We start from the raw sequence: 16,205 nt of genomic DNA on the forward strand, positions 1-16,205 counted from the left end.
CACAACAGCATTTTGCTAACCAGAATATGGGTACCAGCTAAAACACAGTACAGTTTGTTACTGGTATCTTGCTCATTTTTAATTAAAGTATAATTACGTTAAAGGCAGTGGACACTAATTGGTAATTACTCACAATAATTATTAGCATAAAACCTTAATTGGTAACGAGTAATGGGGAGAAGTTGATAGTATAAAATGTTGTTGTATGTATGAACTTGGATAAAATAAAAAAATTAAAAAAACATTGTGAGAAATTGCTCCCTCTGAAGTGATGTAGTTTTTGGGAAAGAAGTAATTTTTCACCTCAAGTTTTGAATTTGGGGTCTCAAAATCAAGCATACCTGAAAGCACACAACTTCGTGTGACAAGGGTGATTTTTCTTTCATTATTATCTCGGAACTTCGATGAACAATTGAGCTCAAATTTTCACATGGTTGTTATTTTATGTAATATATGTTGAGATACACCAAGTTAGAAGACTGGTCTTGGACAACTACTAACATTAACCAGTGTCTTTAAGCAATATTTTCTCCCAAACGATAGCTCTATGAAACTGGGCCCTGATGTCTTTTCCACACCATTTATATGTCAATTAATTGTGTGAACTTCCTAAACAAGGTCATCAGTGTTGTAGCTAGACCATTTTTAGTGGTGGGCTCCTCCTCCAACTCCAATTTAGTCCACAGGGCGAGGGAGGTTCAGCAAAATTATTCATGTTAAGATAGGGGGGCCATCATTGCTGAATTGCAATCTAGAAGAAATCTGTGCTGGGCAGCACAGTGTGTTTTGTATTAGTTCTGGGCAGGCCCGCCCGGCACCGCCCACCAAGACTTCAACACGGTGAAGCATTGGCTTTATCGTATCAGCCCTTTAAACCGGCGTGTATCCGTGTGCAGATGAACACTTGGATAAGTGGCCCACTGGTGGGTAACCCATTTAGCTAACCTCAGCACGTCAGTGGCTAGCCAATGTGAGTCAATTATTTTTCAATTCAGCTGACTGACCCGTTGGCTTCGTCAATTTGATGTCATGGCTAGGGGGCTGTGAGACGCATGCATGCATCACCACTGGCCATAACACGAGTTGGCCGTAAGCTAAATCCAAAAAAAAAAAAAAACAGTAATTGGGACAGATGGCCACCCCCTAATTTTAAACCCCAACTATTTTTTTAAAGGGCAAGATGTCGACACAGATACAAGCAGAAGTCAAAATACAAAATACTTCATGGACGAAAAGGGGAAAGTATTTTCAGAAACCTGAAAACATCAAAATCTTTAGAAATCACCAAAACTTTAAAAAAAGAAATTATTTACAGAGGAATGCTTCAATCTTGCAGTCCATTTTTTTAAATTTTTATGATGGCCAATAAACTCAAAGCTGCCCCACCATTTGGAGACAAATCAAATTCAAATCACAAAAAACACAATTGATGCAAGAATTCCACCGTTCACAGGGCTTGAAAATTCCACAAGACCACAGGGCATTGTAGCTCAAAATGTTCACTGGACCAGAAACTGTTTACATAGGACCAGAATCAAAATGAAAGAAAAATTACTGAGTCCTGACAACATGCACAGACATCATTGAAGAAGTTTTATCTCATCTTTCTTTAAAAGTTAATTTTCAAACTCAAAGTCAAGACACTGTACACTATTGGTAATTGTCAAAGACTAGTCATTACAGTTGATGCATCTCAACATATGCATAAAACAACAAACCTTTGAAAATTTGAGCTCAATCGATCGTCGAAGTTGCGAGATAATAATGAAAGAGAAAAACACCCTTGTCACACGAAGTTGTGTACTTTTAGATGCTTGATTTTGAGATCTCAAATTCCAAATCTGAGGTATCAAATACATACTCGTGGTAAATTACTTCTTTCTTGAAAACTACATTACTTCAGAGGGAGCCATTTCTCACAATGTTTTATACTTTCAACTTCTCCCCATTACTCGTAATCAAGGAAGGTTTTATGCTAATAATCATTTTGAGTAATTACCAACAGTGTCCACTGCCTTTAAGATGGATACCACCAGACTTGTCCTGTCAAAAGTTTATTGGCCCAACACTGAAACCACTGACCTCAGGTCTGTGGTCCAAAGTGAACAAAAAGATTAAAGCAAATGTTCAGAGAAAAGGCTAGTGACTTGTGCAGAAAAACAATAATATTCCATGGCCGGGCAAAAGTAATCTTTCCAAATTGAATGTCACACAGACATCTCAACTACAACACTCTGAAGGACTTATCAATTTTGTTGTTGTTGCATAAGATTGCTCAAGTTTTTGAGTGAAGAATTTCTCAATTTGTTCTTTTGCGTATTGCTCAATGAATGAGCGATACTTTAATTGAGAAAGATGTCTTTGTCAAGAGGAGCAGCAGGGGAAGAAAGTGGCCTTGTACACCCAAGCGGATAATTACGTTACATGCATCCGATTGACTCGTTGCATTGTCATTCAGACAATAGCCAGCCTGATGAGAAAATTTTGCTCATATTTTTGCACAAAGACGTGACTATTTCGAGGAGGCAATAGAAATACAGAGATATGACAGCGGGTGATATTGCAGGTCACTGAATGGGAATACGAAAACAAATACACTCAGGAGAAATAAGAATAAAAGACTGTATAGCTAATGAAGGTATTTTCAGATTTCAAATGTGAAACTAAGAGGACTTATTCCGAAACTTTCACAAATTTGATTTTGCTCACAGTGCAAATATTAATAACAATCAGAACCCCCCCCCTTGAAAACATTTAATGATGCGACCTGTAGAAACAAATTCTTTTAAGTGAAGCACACGACCAGGCGTTGGTGAGGATCAAGAATTGCCTCACAAGAAAGAAAGTAAATCACATAAATCCGAGCATCACCGATGGAGACGTATGGTACTGAAACCTTAGTTAACTGATGACATGACCCAAATAAAAGGAACTCTGTCTTATCATCATTTAACTTCAGGAAGTTTTGTTGTGTCCAACGTCGAATCTCTTGGATGCATTTCTCAAGTCTTGCAATAGATGCATTGGCGTTTTCTTGAGAAGATTTAAACGTGATGTATAGCTGAGTGACGTCTGCGTACACATGGTGATTCAGATTAAATTTAAGGATGATGTCACGAATCGGTAAAGTGTACAACGTAAACCACTGCGAGTACCGACCCCTGTGGCATGACATTGTTTTACTCATTTCTCAAAAACTACAGCACCTCAGTAAGTAATATTTTCAGGGAAGCTTTCTACTATCATTATCTTAAAACTGTGTAAATTTAATGTAAATCTGTGGACATTGTGTTTTTTGTCCTACAAAAGTTACATACACCCTTTAACATACAGTATTTTCCTGCAAGGTATACATACTGTTGTATTTGACGGTATATTATATTTACCTATACACCATAGTCGTGTCCCGGAGCCCAATCAGTTTACAGTGACACGACGTTGACTTGCCCATAGCTTGATTCGGACTACCGCCAGAAGGGCTACACAAGGCTGCCCCGCCAGTGGTCACACCCTATTGGTTTATTACTAACTGTTAAAATGTACAATTCACTACAATACCTTGGAGGAAAACACAGGATGTTAAAGTAGTGTTAACACAGTCCCCCACGTGGGACTACGTTTGAACTATGAGACCTACTCCTTTTACATAGCACCATGTAATGGTTTACAAGGTGCTGTCGTAAAGATCAAAAAATAGTTTTTTTTCCTACCAGGATATCGTTCATCTCTCGCTGCAGAATGTCCATACGATGTGACGACGTCCCATTGAGCGTGCGATGTGACTCAGTATCTCTGAGTAGTTGCTCATTGTCGCTCACCGCTTTGGATAAACTGCGTTTGAAACTGTCTGCATCCCTCTGCAGCTTAGCACATTTTAGTTTCCATCTACAAGGGAAAGGTCAGAGGGGAGCTTAATTGGGGTCAAATTTCATGGCACAGATGACTGATATTAACTCTGCACTTACGCCCTGCTTCGGGTCAATGAGGGACAAACTTATGTGGTTTAAAACTCATGCGCTTAAAACTTAAAACTTAAAACTTAAGTCTGTGTGCCACAAACTTATGTGCTTAAAAGCAAAGCGGCGGCATGAAAAAGGATGCAGGTCATTAGTCAATAAGCGATCACACCCTCAGGATTTGTGAACTAAATTTTTTTAAATGAAATCCTGGGCCTGTAACTGAACCTTGTGTAGATAGTTTTATACAGTTAACAAACCAATATAGCCAAATTTGGTATTGAAGCTGCTAAGACAAAAAAAATGCTCAACAAACTCTTGCTTATCAATTACCGGCTGAATTGCCACTGATATTTATTTCTGGTTATTGTGTGACTAATTAATAGAATATTGGATAGAAAGAACTCTTTTTTGTTTGGGGGGGGGGGGTGTTCAGGTAAGAATATAAAAAAAGTACACTCTAACAGTGGAAAATTAGCTACATTTTTTCACCAATGTATTGCACTTCGTTTCAGCACTCCAGCGAGCATATACACAAGCTACATACATCTGCAAACAGAAAGTGCACATTGAAAATCTGCCCCTTACAACGGGATGGTGAAATTTACCAATAAAGAAAGAGTCTAGTGCAAAAGAAAGTGACAACACGTGCTTAATATGAGGCTGTAGTTTTCAAATCAAATTAGAGCCAAATCACATTAGATTTGATTGCATTGACAGACCCTTCAGTAGATACTTATGCCATTATTGCTGTGAATTTATTTCATATTTGCGATCACGTTCCCTCTCTTTAGAATTCCCAGTTGACAGCCTGGCTGAATGTTGTCACACACTCTGCTGCATGCAGACTTCGTGTAGGAAAAGTTAAGTTTTATGGGATTGCATGGTGTGGTATCTGTATATTTGGTTTGCAGTAACACCATGTGTGTATCTACTTGCTAGGTAGACTATGTTCTTTTGAGAACTTGTCAATGCTTTATACTCTACAGTCACAGAGTAGATTTTTCAGAATTCGGAAGACTTCACCAAAGTTCAGATTTTGACATCAATCAAACAGTAGACTGTTGATTGGCTTCTTTGTTTCTTAATGCTAAAAGCCTATAATGGTATCAGTCATACTGAGAAATTTGAAAGTAAGTTGCTTCCATCTTTTCTGACAAGTCTGTCAGAAAAAAAACCTTGTTACTTTTGTTTGGTTTCTTTTTCACTATCAAATGTACTTCAATATTCGCACAGATGTCAGGAGGGAAGTTCTGCAACTTAATCTTGTATCTATAATAATTGTCAAAGGAAAAGCGTTTGTAACAATTTTTTATAAAATGCATACAGTAGGAAAGATGTTTTAAAAGTAGAACACACTGATCCACACAAATTTGCCTCGAAATTGCGTGGTATTCATTTTACTATGCGAACTAACACAGTCGGCCATTTATGGAGTCTAAAACTCCCATAAATGGCTGACCGTGTTAGTCGACGAAGTAAAAGGAAAACCGTGCAATTTCGAGGCATGTTTTTGTGGATCATTGTATTCTAAACGTAGAACACACTGATCCACACAAATTTGCCTCCAAATTGCGTGGTCTTCATTTTACTGGGCGAACCAACACGGTCGGCCATTTATGAGTAAAAAAACTCCCATAAATTGCTGACAGTGTTAGTCGTCGAAGTAAAAGGAAAACCGTGCAATTTCGAAGCATGTTTGTGTGGATCATTGTATTCTACTTTTACAACATCTTTCTACCCATATGCGTTTTTTAACAAACGGTTACAAACGCTTTTCAAAGACCAACTCGACCGATCCAAGGCTCGGTGTTCCTTTAACCAAGACAATTTTAATACACAACATCAATTTGTTGCTTCTGGCTTACTGTCTTATCTTGTCCCTAGCTTTGGTCCTGATTTCTTCTTTCTTCTCTTGACTGGTTCCAAGTTTACTCTGAAGCTCCACAAGTCTCTCGTCCTGCCCTTCCACTTTCCTATCCGCACTGCCGAGTCTCTTCTTCAGCTCCTCAAGCTGGGTCAGCACAAGATTCTGCTGGTGTTGACTCCTCTTCAAGTCAGTGCTGGCGTCTTCTACTTTGGAAGTAAGATGAGCGATGTGCCTCTCTTTTCCCTCAAGCTCTTTTGTTACACTCTAAATAAGAAGAGAGAGAATTTGCAGATTATTAAATTAAAGTACAAAAGCAAAAAAATAGTTAATGGCCTGACCTTTCGACCCCAGCAGTCTTTCTTGAAGGCTAAATCAAAACATAATAAACATGAACACGTAACTAAGTGTAAGCGGTGGAAATACATGAATGAAATAGAGTAAGAAAGCACACAGAAAAAAAGCAACAGCTAATTTTATCTTCTCATTTTTAAAATGGAGCACTAAACTTTTTTAAAGCATGAGAGAATCCAAAACTTTTGTAAGAAAAAAACCCAGATAAATGAGTGTTACACAATACTATTAAGATGCACATAAATTTAATAAAGGAGTCCTTCATTGGTAAATATAAGCCACTTGGGGCACTTCGCAGCAAAGCTCCTAAATTATCATTTCCATTTTCAAGACAAACTTGGGGAGCGACAAAGATGCCATTTAGAAAATCAACAACTGACTCGGCCTAACCTCCAGGTGTTGTGAGAGCTGATCTTGTTGTTTCTGACTTCGCTTTAATTCCCGCTGATAACTCTCAAGGTCCTTTTCGCTTTGGGATTGAGTCAACTGTTTCTTTAAGGCTTCAATCTCTTGCTCCAGTTGCTGCCTCTCCCTGTCTTGTTTATCCGTGGTGTCTATTCAAATGAATGAATAGCATAGCATTAAAACATTCAACCGGTTTACAACAAATGTGGATCCTAGCAGATTATTGTCGTTTTTACGAAGTGACAAATGTGTACAAAATAATCATGTTTAGCAAATTATGTAGAAGAATGTATGAACTGTCTTAAGTATTCATGAATGTTATGTATCTCATTGATGCTCTCAAAGCAAAAACAATTTGTTTAACCACTCCCTGTAGTGCAGGGTTCTGCACACAGTGGTCGGTGCCTGGAAAAACTGCCTCCCACTCAGGATTCCCCAACCACCACTGGAAGAATTTCTTCTGTTTCAGACCACTACATACTTTTTTCTTTCAAGGGTTTTCAAAGCAATGTAAATTTGGGTATTTTCCAGTAAAAATGGTATCCAAACCCATTAGTTTTGAGCACTTCTTTGATTTGATTATTTATAAGTAACTGATCCTATTTATATGTCACTGATCCATTTTGCAATGGTTTCCAGGAAAACATTTTTCCACCACTAAAGAAATCCTGGGCAGAACCCTGGTAATGCAAACTTTATATCTGAATGAATTGTAAAAAACCTCTTAATCTTTGTTGCATCCTGTCTCTCCTCGTCAATGGAACCCCTTCGTCTTCGAGGGCCTCTTGGTAGTCAGACAGTTTATCCTGCATGATTGATCGCTCATGGTCAGAGACTCTTAGATTATTCTTGTAGTCGTCCATCTGTGATTCAATTCACAATGGGTGGACAAAAATAGATGAGACAATTGTGAGGATGAATTGTTTGGTTCATCAGGCCCAATTTCATCGAAGCTAATAAGCAGAAAATACTTCTTTACGAATTTCTTTGCTATTAAAGCATAAAATGGGGGCACCAGTTGCAGCAATTTAAACTTTTTGGAATTTTGGCTGGTAACAGTTTCTGGTTAGCAAGATTTGTGTGTGCTTAGCAAGTTTTTATGCTTACAGGCTTTATCAAATTGGGCCCAGGTTTGAAGACTTGGTTTTTCTTTTTTCAACCCCAAATCATTTAAAATTTACCCGATCTGTTTCCCGTGTGGTTTATTTTTGTTTTGACATCTTAATCAAAAGTTGCATTCCCTTAAGGTGATACCTCTGCTTTCGCTGTCAAGGTTGTATCATAAACTCGGATATGATCCCTGGCTTTTTGACAGTTACAGATTGAATGGCTTCTTACTGGCACCCCCAAACAAGGATATTGACAAAATAGGGAGACCGCCCAAACATCAGGGCTGAATAGTTCAGTTGGACAGCACTGCTACATTACTCCGGGAATCACATGTTCACATCGTACTGTTGTAAATTTTCTTCAGTCGCCCAAAAATTGATTTTAAATTTACCCACTCAGATTCACTTAAGCTTTTATTTCGCACAAATATTCTTGGGAAAAGGACATTTTCCCCCTGATACAAACATTCCAGGGTTTAGGTTAAGACATTAACTAAGAGAGGTTTGCGGTAAAACCGTGTAAATATCTCTTTTTGAGTCGTTAACCACCAGTTCTTTACAGAAACAACACTACTCAAAAAATAGATATTCACATGGTGTTACCGCAAACCTCTCTTTGTTATATTTCCACCATGCAAAGTTTCAAATCCCATTGATTAAGACATTGTTATAATCTTTACCTGTAGTTGCATTGCTGTCTTGATGCCTTCTGATTTGTCGAGTTTTCTCTGCGTTGTTTCCAGTTGCCTGGTCAGTTGTTGCTTCTCTGTCTCTGCCTTCAACAGGCGCTCTCTCATCTCCTTCTCTTCTTGTTTAGACTGTGTCGCTAATGCCTATGAAGACCATGAACATAACTTTGTTGACTAATAACAAACAATAAACTAACCTAAAATCCTGACCAAAAACGCTTGGGCAATGCATGGGCCACGGGGCAATAAACATACCCTCCGCTGTGCCCCTGCTCGATGTTGTTAACCCCATTTGAAGCCCAAACCAAGCAATTAAAAGCAAACAATAAACGAGGGCAGGGGCCAACAAACTCAGTGCATAGCAATAGCTTTCCTGCTAAAATTTAAATTCTTGACATAAGAAAAAACAAATCTGATTTCAAGAAAAAATCTATTGTGTCACTTCTAGAAAAGATTTTTGGATGTGCCACAACAAAAGTTTTGATGAAAGAATAGGTTGGAGTTTTTTCTTCTTCAAGAACACCATCTTTAGCAGTGTTATTTGTGGCGTGTTCAAACTCAAGTCCTGGTAGAGTAATCAGGATGTGGAGTCAAATCCCGAGAGCAAGACATAGGGTAAATGGTCCGTAGAGTCATCAAAGATGCCATTTTATACCTGTTTGAGTTCAGCTGATACTGAAGTGGTCTCTTTAGCTTTCCGTTGTTTTGACTCCTGCTGCATTCTCTGCTGGCGAAGCTCTTCTTGGATCGCTTGTAACCTCTTATCTACCCTTAGAGAAGACTGGATGCAAGACAGAAGCAACTTTAAATGTTAGTGTGGGAACATTGATATAAGAAATTGAAAATAGGGCTTCAAGAATCATTGAGTCACTTGCACAGAGTTGGTACGAATTTGCTTAAGCACTGAAACCAACAACACGGAGTACCAGCTCAAATACCCTACAATGTACAGACCATCTTGTTGTCCTGTACCAGTTTTATCCACCATCACTGTGAGGCATTTTTGCTCACGTTCCCACAGTTCTCAAGCTTTAGCTTGTGTCACGCTCGCATTAGTATTTGTGTATTCCACTGGCGCTTGTGTGATAATAATAATCAAAGTCTTGTATAGCGCCAATATGCCTATGCAGGCGCTCATGGCGCTTGAGCTCCAATTGCACTGCTCGAGATATCTAATAAAAAGTTACAGTTATTATGCTTTGATATCAAATTCACATGTCCATATCTAAAATAATGTGAAAGGCAATGATTAGTTACAAGTGGATTATGAACAGATGTGTTTTGAGTGCTGATTTGAATATATCAGTTGTGACAGCTGCCCGGACGTAATGTGGAAGACCATACCATATCTTCGCTGTTGCGACTTGAAATGAACGCTCTCCCCATGAGTTGCCTGCCCTGTGTTCTTCAAGCAGAAATTTGTCTGCAGAGCGTGGGTTTTCTTGTGTTGGAACATATGGCTGCACAAGATCACATAAATAAGACGGGGAATGACCATTCATCGCCTTAAACAGAAGCAAGCCGATTTTGATAGCTACAAATAGCAAGCAGCCTTTGTTTCCAAGTCAGAGTTCAAATAAATACAGCCTTTATAGCTTTCTAAGGAGTTAAGCCTGATTCACACTTCACGTGAAAGCGAAAACGAAGTGAATTTTCTCGCACCACAATTGGAAAAAAACAGTTGTGTAGTGATTATTGCGTCACCAAAAATTGCTTCACATTCATTTTCACATGAAGTATGAACCAGGCTCTATCCTTGGCTACATTTATTCTCATAACCAGAAATACTAACGCAACAGTAAATATTGACAGCATCAGTCATTGTCTCTATTAAAGTGCAAACCAGTGAAAGGTTCACCCTGCTTGACTACTCCAACATACCTTTTCTTTTTCCGTCTTCCTTTGTGATTCCCTGAGACTGTCGGAGAGACCTTGAAGATTTCTCTTACTCTCAATCTCCGACTGAGTCCTTCGTTGTATCTCCCGGTCTAGGTCATCCTCAAGGCGGATCTGATCGCTGCTCAAGTCACGCACTGTCTGATGGATCTCGTGAACCTTGACCCAATACCAAGAATGAATGAATACAAAGTTTTATTTTCAAATATTGCACAAAATGGTGTAAAAGTTCCATCGACGACCCAGTACCAGAATGCATAAATGCAAAACTTCTTTTAAAATAGTGCATAACAATAACTAAGAGAGGTTTGCAGTAACACCATGTGAGTATCTCTTATTGAGTAGTGTTAGTTCTGAAAAGAACCGGTGGTCAACGACTCAACGTTTTGATCAGTATGCTCTGATCGTCTTCAGGAAAACTGAAGTTCTTCTAAGTTCTTCTGAAGACAATCAGTTTATGCTGATCGAAACGTTGAGTCGTTTAACCGAGATATTCACATGGTGTTACAGCAAACCTCTCTGAATTATACTTCCACTATGCAAAGTTACAAATCCTTCTTGCATAACCAAATTGATGTAAAAATTCCATCGGCTTATCATTATGGGAGTAAATTCTTGGTAATAATTAGTCTGTAATGATCTTGATTTTTTATTTTAAGTTTTCAAAAACTGTATACCGTACCTCATCAAGGTCCTCATCAAAGTGTACAGAAGGCTTCCTCAGCCTCCTACCTTTCCTTCGTCTAGATTCATTGACACCCTGGATTCAAAAGAGAAAGGAAACTTTTCAAATAAGCAAAGAAATTGTAGGAAAAGACAGCGTGCAGATTGGTATAAATTTGTTCTTCAATTCCCCACCCACTCCTCCTACACTTAACCAGAATGAGGATACTATACTTTCAGTATCGTAGATCTTAGAGAATTACAGCTTGAGAGACAAAATGACATTGTGTCTGACAAAATGACAGCACATCAGACAAAATGACAGCACATCACACAGTATGGCGGCTTGTCAGAAAGAATGACAGTGTATCTGACAAAATGACAGCACATCAAACAAAATGACAGCACATCAGACAGTATGACGGCTTGTCAGAAAGAATGACAGTGTATCTGACAAAATGACAGCACATCAAACAAAATGACAGCACATCAGACAGTATGACGGCTTGTCAGAAAGAATGACAGTGTATCTGACAAAATGACAGCACATCAAACAATATGATGACACATTGACGGCCTTTCAGAAAGAATGACAGTGTATCTGACAAAATGACGGAACATCAGACAGAATGACACCACACCAGACAAAATGACAGAATGACAGTGTGTCTGACAGTGTGTCTGACAAAACGACAGCACATCAGACAAAATTACAGCACTTCAGACAGTATGACGGCTTGTCAGAAAGAATGACAGCATATCAGATAAAATGATGACACATCAGACAGAATGAAAGCACATCAGACAGTATGACGGCTTATCAGAAAGAATGACAGTGTATCTGACAAAATGACAGCACATCAAACATGATGATGACACATTAACGGCCTTTCAGAAAGAATGACAGTGTATCTAACAAAATGACGGAACATCAGACAGAATGACACCACACCAGACAGAACGACTGCACATCAGACAGTATGATGACACATCATACAAAATGACAGCCTGTCAGAAAGAAGGACAGTGTATCTAACAAAATGACGGAACATCAGACAGAATGACACCACACCAGACAGAACGACTGCACATCAGACAGTATGATGACACATCATACAAAATGACAGCCTGTCAGAAAGAAGGACAGTGTATCTAACAAAATGACGGCACATCAGACAGAAAGACAGGAGTCAGAATGCACCAAGTATACAGTGTCTATCACACGTCAGTGCTGTAAGGGTAAAGTTAAAATGGAAGACCTGATTGGCTCAGTAGTTATCCCATGCCTTTCACCTCTGTTGACCCCAGTTCGAATCCAACCTCAGACAATAGCCTTGAATGTGGATTGGATTTTCTAGTCCCTGCCTTATTGAAGGGGTTTTTGCCAATTGAGCCTTTTCTCCCACATCTAAATAGAGTTACAGGCCTGATAATATCTGACTATTTCTTCCCATGTCTTCCTTTTATATGACTTACATAGTAATCGTCATGAGGTGATGTGGGTTTGTACTTCCTCCTGCCTCTAGAGTCTTCCAGATCACTGCTCCTGAGGGGTCGGCTGCTCTTGCCATACGACCCATGCAAAGCCGATGCTCTGTTCAATCTCTCTTGCTTGAGACTCTCCGTAGAGTGTGCAAGATTGTCTCGTAACTACATTGAAAAAAAAAAGGATATTTATTTTATTGTATTCACAATTCTCCAGAATGGGGTAGGTGAAGTCACTCAGACAAGCAACTGCAGTTTCTAAACAACAACAACAATGACAGACACAATAAGACAATAGTACAGTACTTTTAAATTTTCACTTTCCACTTTCCAATTTTCAGCCACCAAAGAGGAAATCAGCAGCTAAGCTGAAAAGTTGTAAGCCTATTTACTAAGTTTTAACAGATTGAATGAGTAAACACAGCTTAAAACTGATCATTCCAGCTGGATGGACACAACTGCAGCTTTAAGGGTCAAATTGGCTGTGGTTATACAGTGTCTGCATATAAATCAATCAGTGGGCCTTTAGTCGTGCCTATAAGTGTACCAATTAGGCCTACCTGCGCTACAACTTCAAAGTGATTTGTTCCCCGAGGTGGGGTTCCTACACAATAACTGTTACTATTCCAAAAATAACTCTTACCCTTTCAATGGCAGCGCTTTGTCTTTCATTGTTGTCTCTATAATGGCCCATCAAATCACCAACTGCATTCAAATTCCTAGTTGTATTCTGAGGAGTCAAAGAAGAACAAAACATAAACTAAAAAAATCTTGAAAAATCACAAAATTAACCAATTCACCAAATAAACAAATGCATTAGGCTCTGCATCTGAACTGATGCTAGTTTGAAAACTGCTAAACTTTGTTGACTCATTTGGATTCTGGTCTTAGAAAAAAAAAGTAGTTTGGTCCAGACCGTCCAGAAAATATCTGGAGCTACAAAGTCTTATGAATCTTAACGAAGCAATGGTTAAGTGTCTTACTTAAAGACACAAGTGTCACGACTGGGACTCGAGACACCAGAGTTTCAATTTGGTGTTCTTAACCACTCGGCCACAACACTTCCACATGACCAGGGGGCATGGTGAAGTATTATGCCTGGTTTTCATTTTACTCACCCTTAAGGAAGATGTCAACTCTTTGACCTGATCAGGCGATGACGAGGAGCCAGTTGCTGTCCGCCGAGGCTTTGTACACCTGTACTCATTTGAGAATACTCTGGGCCTATAGCTTGAGTCTGAGGCCTCGTAACCATCGCTATCGGAAGACATCATTGCCGTTCAAGTTCATCAAGTAAGCAGGTCTTTAAGAAACTGGTGGTATCATTTAAAGTTCTCAATTATCTGCAATAAAAAAAAGTTCTTAATCCTAATACATTGTATGGTATCATCTAGTTCTCAACTGCAAGAAAATGGGTTTTAAATGCATTGATGGAGGTCGCAGGTTAACAAAAGGGCATTTAAGAATGGGAATGAGAGAGTAGACGAGTTCTTAAACGGCAATTTAAGACCTTGCAGGGTCGTGGTCTTGCAATAAATGTCGTACTCTTTTGCTCAGGCCTTTACTTAATCCCACGACCACGACACAAAAACAGCCGTCCAAGAACTTGTTGCCACTCTTTTACTCCCTTACCGATCATACTTTAATTTTTAAACCATAATTTAGTCAACTACACCGAAGTGTCAACAGTAGCGACAATTAAACACCAACCAACCAACATTCAACATGTAATTAGTACCCAACCCAAATGGCGGATACTTGACTCTTGACTAGCCACAGGCCTAGAATTTTATCTTTGAAATGGAATGGCCATTTTAATTTTTGCAAGGAAACTCTTAAAAATAAAGGGAAACTTTTGAAGGGCCACCAAGGCCAAGACTAAGCTTAGCGTGTAATTCAAGGCCTGCTATCAGCCAGCAATCCCCAGTCCATATATAAGAGCAAGGGTCAGTGTGTGAAGGTTCTGACTGATCTGGTAGCCATGGTGCATGGTAGGACGTCAGTCAGTGCCACTGCACTGACGTCCTGGGTATAAAGGTTCTTTACAATAACAACACAAATTTGACTACAATTTTCTTTATTTTTCACCTGATTTGAGAAGCTGAAATTCTGTTCATATATTCATAGTGTCCCCCACTATATTCTCAACGAGTTCACAGCTAACAAATATATCCATGGAAGAAATTATTTTCGAAAATATGTCAAAGTTCTGCACTGGCGATGTGATCATCGTGTACCAATTGATAGTGTGAGCCCAAGTGCGCATGGCTTTGAATGCAGTGCATTATCTTGCCGCTATTCGCCGTCAACTGGGTAGGTGCCGTTAACTCGCCTTCAACTCCTCCAATAATGTACATTTTAAAATCCAGGAGGCATAAAACTGTAAAAAAAATTCCAGCTCGAATAGAATTTTTATAAATTTCAGGTTGAATTTCGGTTTAAAATATATATCAAGTTTTTTTTCTTGTGAATTGTTTGTATTTTTATTTATAAGCAGCATAGCCGTCTGCCGCCATCTTGCTTTTTCACAGTGCTTATTGTACAAGTGCAGACAACAGAGGGCGCTTTCCTGCGTGCATATATTTTTTTCTTGGGACGGTTAGCATGCACTAATTTATGGTAAAAAGTGGCCTCATTTGTCCTAGGAAAAAAATACGCTTCCAGCACATGGGAATCTTGGCACAAGACGTCAATGCTCGGTATCGCATAGTTCTGCGCTTTGTGTAAATTGCTCGCTGACTATTATCCGTCTGCTTAGTGTTTGGTTGACGCAAGTTGACGGCGATTTTGCTGCAAATAGTAGGCCGCCAGTGATCAGTGCAAGAAAGTGTTTACACAGAAGTTAGTGCACAACGTGGGTTCGAAAAACGCCAATTTCAATTTTCTTTTCACAAAATATTAACACCAAAGGAGAAAATTCAACAATTTTAAATAATGCGAACTTGGCGTTCCAACTACAAGAAACATATGTGAGTAAAAGTTTAGACCCCCGAGTAAGGTAGAAATATTTTTAACAGACTTTTGAAATTTGTTCGTAATGGTACGGGACCTTTCTACCCTGGACTTCGCAGCGTTGCCTGCAACGGAGGAGTCCAACCTGGGCTAACTGATCTGGCAGTGCCAGTGGCAATTCGAGCTAAACAAAAGTTCCAGCTTGGTTTTTTTGTTTGTTTAGATAATCTTCCCGTCAAGGGAACTCGGTAAACTCCCACAAGTGGATAAAGACACTAACCAAGCTGGCAACAACCAATCTGTATGAGATGATTATATCATATAATAATGATATGAGTATCACAATTCAAGAAATTGTGATTCAGTAACTTGTCTTGACTTGTCATAAAATTTGTCGTCTGCTAACAAAATAATTTGATCTGCAAAATGTACACAAAGCTTTTGAAACGTACTTTATATCTAAACATTCAGGTATGAGCTTAACCATTGAATGTGTTCATGGAAATCATGGCGGCACAAAGCTAGCAGTGTGAGGACGAGAAACTGTCATTTTGTATGGAGGGTGAAAAGTAAACATTACTTACGGTCGAGTTGACCAAAGGTTGAGTGTAAACAGAGCTCCTTAAAAAACGTAACATTAGTCCCATTAAACTACCTATCAACTCAAAATAAAGTGGACTTTGCAATTTAACTAACCTGTTCTGCTAGATGTGAACCTTTCAAACGTATCCACCATTACATATTCAGTCAAAAAATGTTTATTTGAGTAGAAAATCGAAACGGCCGCTCACCGATTTTGTGGTCGTTGGAGATCACTCAACGCAAGAGG

General features: G+C 39.0%; 1 protein-coding gene across 3 annotated transcripts in view; it reads right to left on the reverse strand.

Annotated features, from left to right (window-relative positions):
• LOC117290639 (centrosomal protein of 128 kDa-like) overlaps nucleotides 1-16,190 on the reverse strand; it is a 111,761-nt gene extending 95,571 nt beyond the window's left edge. For 2 of the 3 annotated variants that reach the window (XM_033772173.1, XM_033772156.1), the window contains exons 1-12: nucleotides 16,073-16,178; nucleotides 13,543-13,767; nucleotides 13,068-13,154; nucleotides 12,416-12,589; nucleotides 10,959-11,036; nucleotides 10,262-10,435; nucleotides 9,036-9,161; nucleotides 8,372-8,524; nucleotides 7,304-7,445; nucleotides 6,568-6,731; nucleotides 5,825-6,090; nucleotides 3,711-3,885 (exon numbers count right to left, since the gene is read on the reverse strand). In XM_033772173.1, coding sequence (XP_033628064.1) covers nucleotides 3,711-3,885; nucleotides 5,825-6,090; nucleotides 6,568-6,731; nucleotides 7,304-7,445; nucleotides 8,372-8,524; nucleotides 9,036-9,161; nucleotides 10,262-10,435; nucleotides 10,959-11,036; nucleotides 12,416-12,589; nucleotides 13,068-13,154; nucleotides 13,543-13,698 — 1,695 coding nt within the window. In that variant the 5' untranslated portion in view covers nucleotides 13,699-13,767; nucleotides 16,073-16,178. Of the gene's footprint in view, nucleotides 1-3,710; nucleotides 3,886-5,824; nucleotides 6,091-6,567; nucleotides 6,732-7,303; nucleotides 7,446-8,371; nucleotides 8,525-9,035; nucleotides 9,162-10,261; nucleotides 10,436-10,958; nucleotides 11,037-12,415; nucleotides 12,590-13,067; nucleotides 13,155-13,542; nucleotides 13,768-16,072 lie in introns of all 3 variants that reach the window. The other variant, XM_033772164.1, reaches the window with a different exon arrangement.
• Between the last annotated feature and the right edge of the window lie 15 nt (nucleotides 16,191-16,205).

The sequence above is a fragment of the Asterias rubens genome, chromosome 1 (assembly GCF_902459465.1).
Source record: "Asterias rubens chromosome 1, eAstRub1.3, whole genome shotgun sequence".
Taxonomy (NCBI): Eukaryota; Metazoa; Echinodermata; class Asteroidea; order Forcipulatida; family Asteriidae; genus Asterias; species Asterias rubens.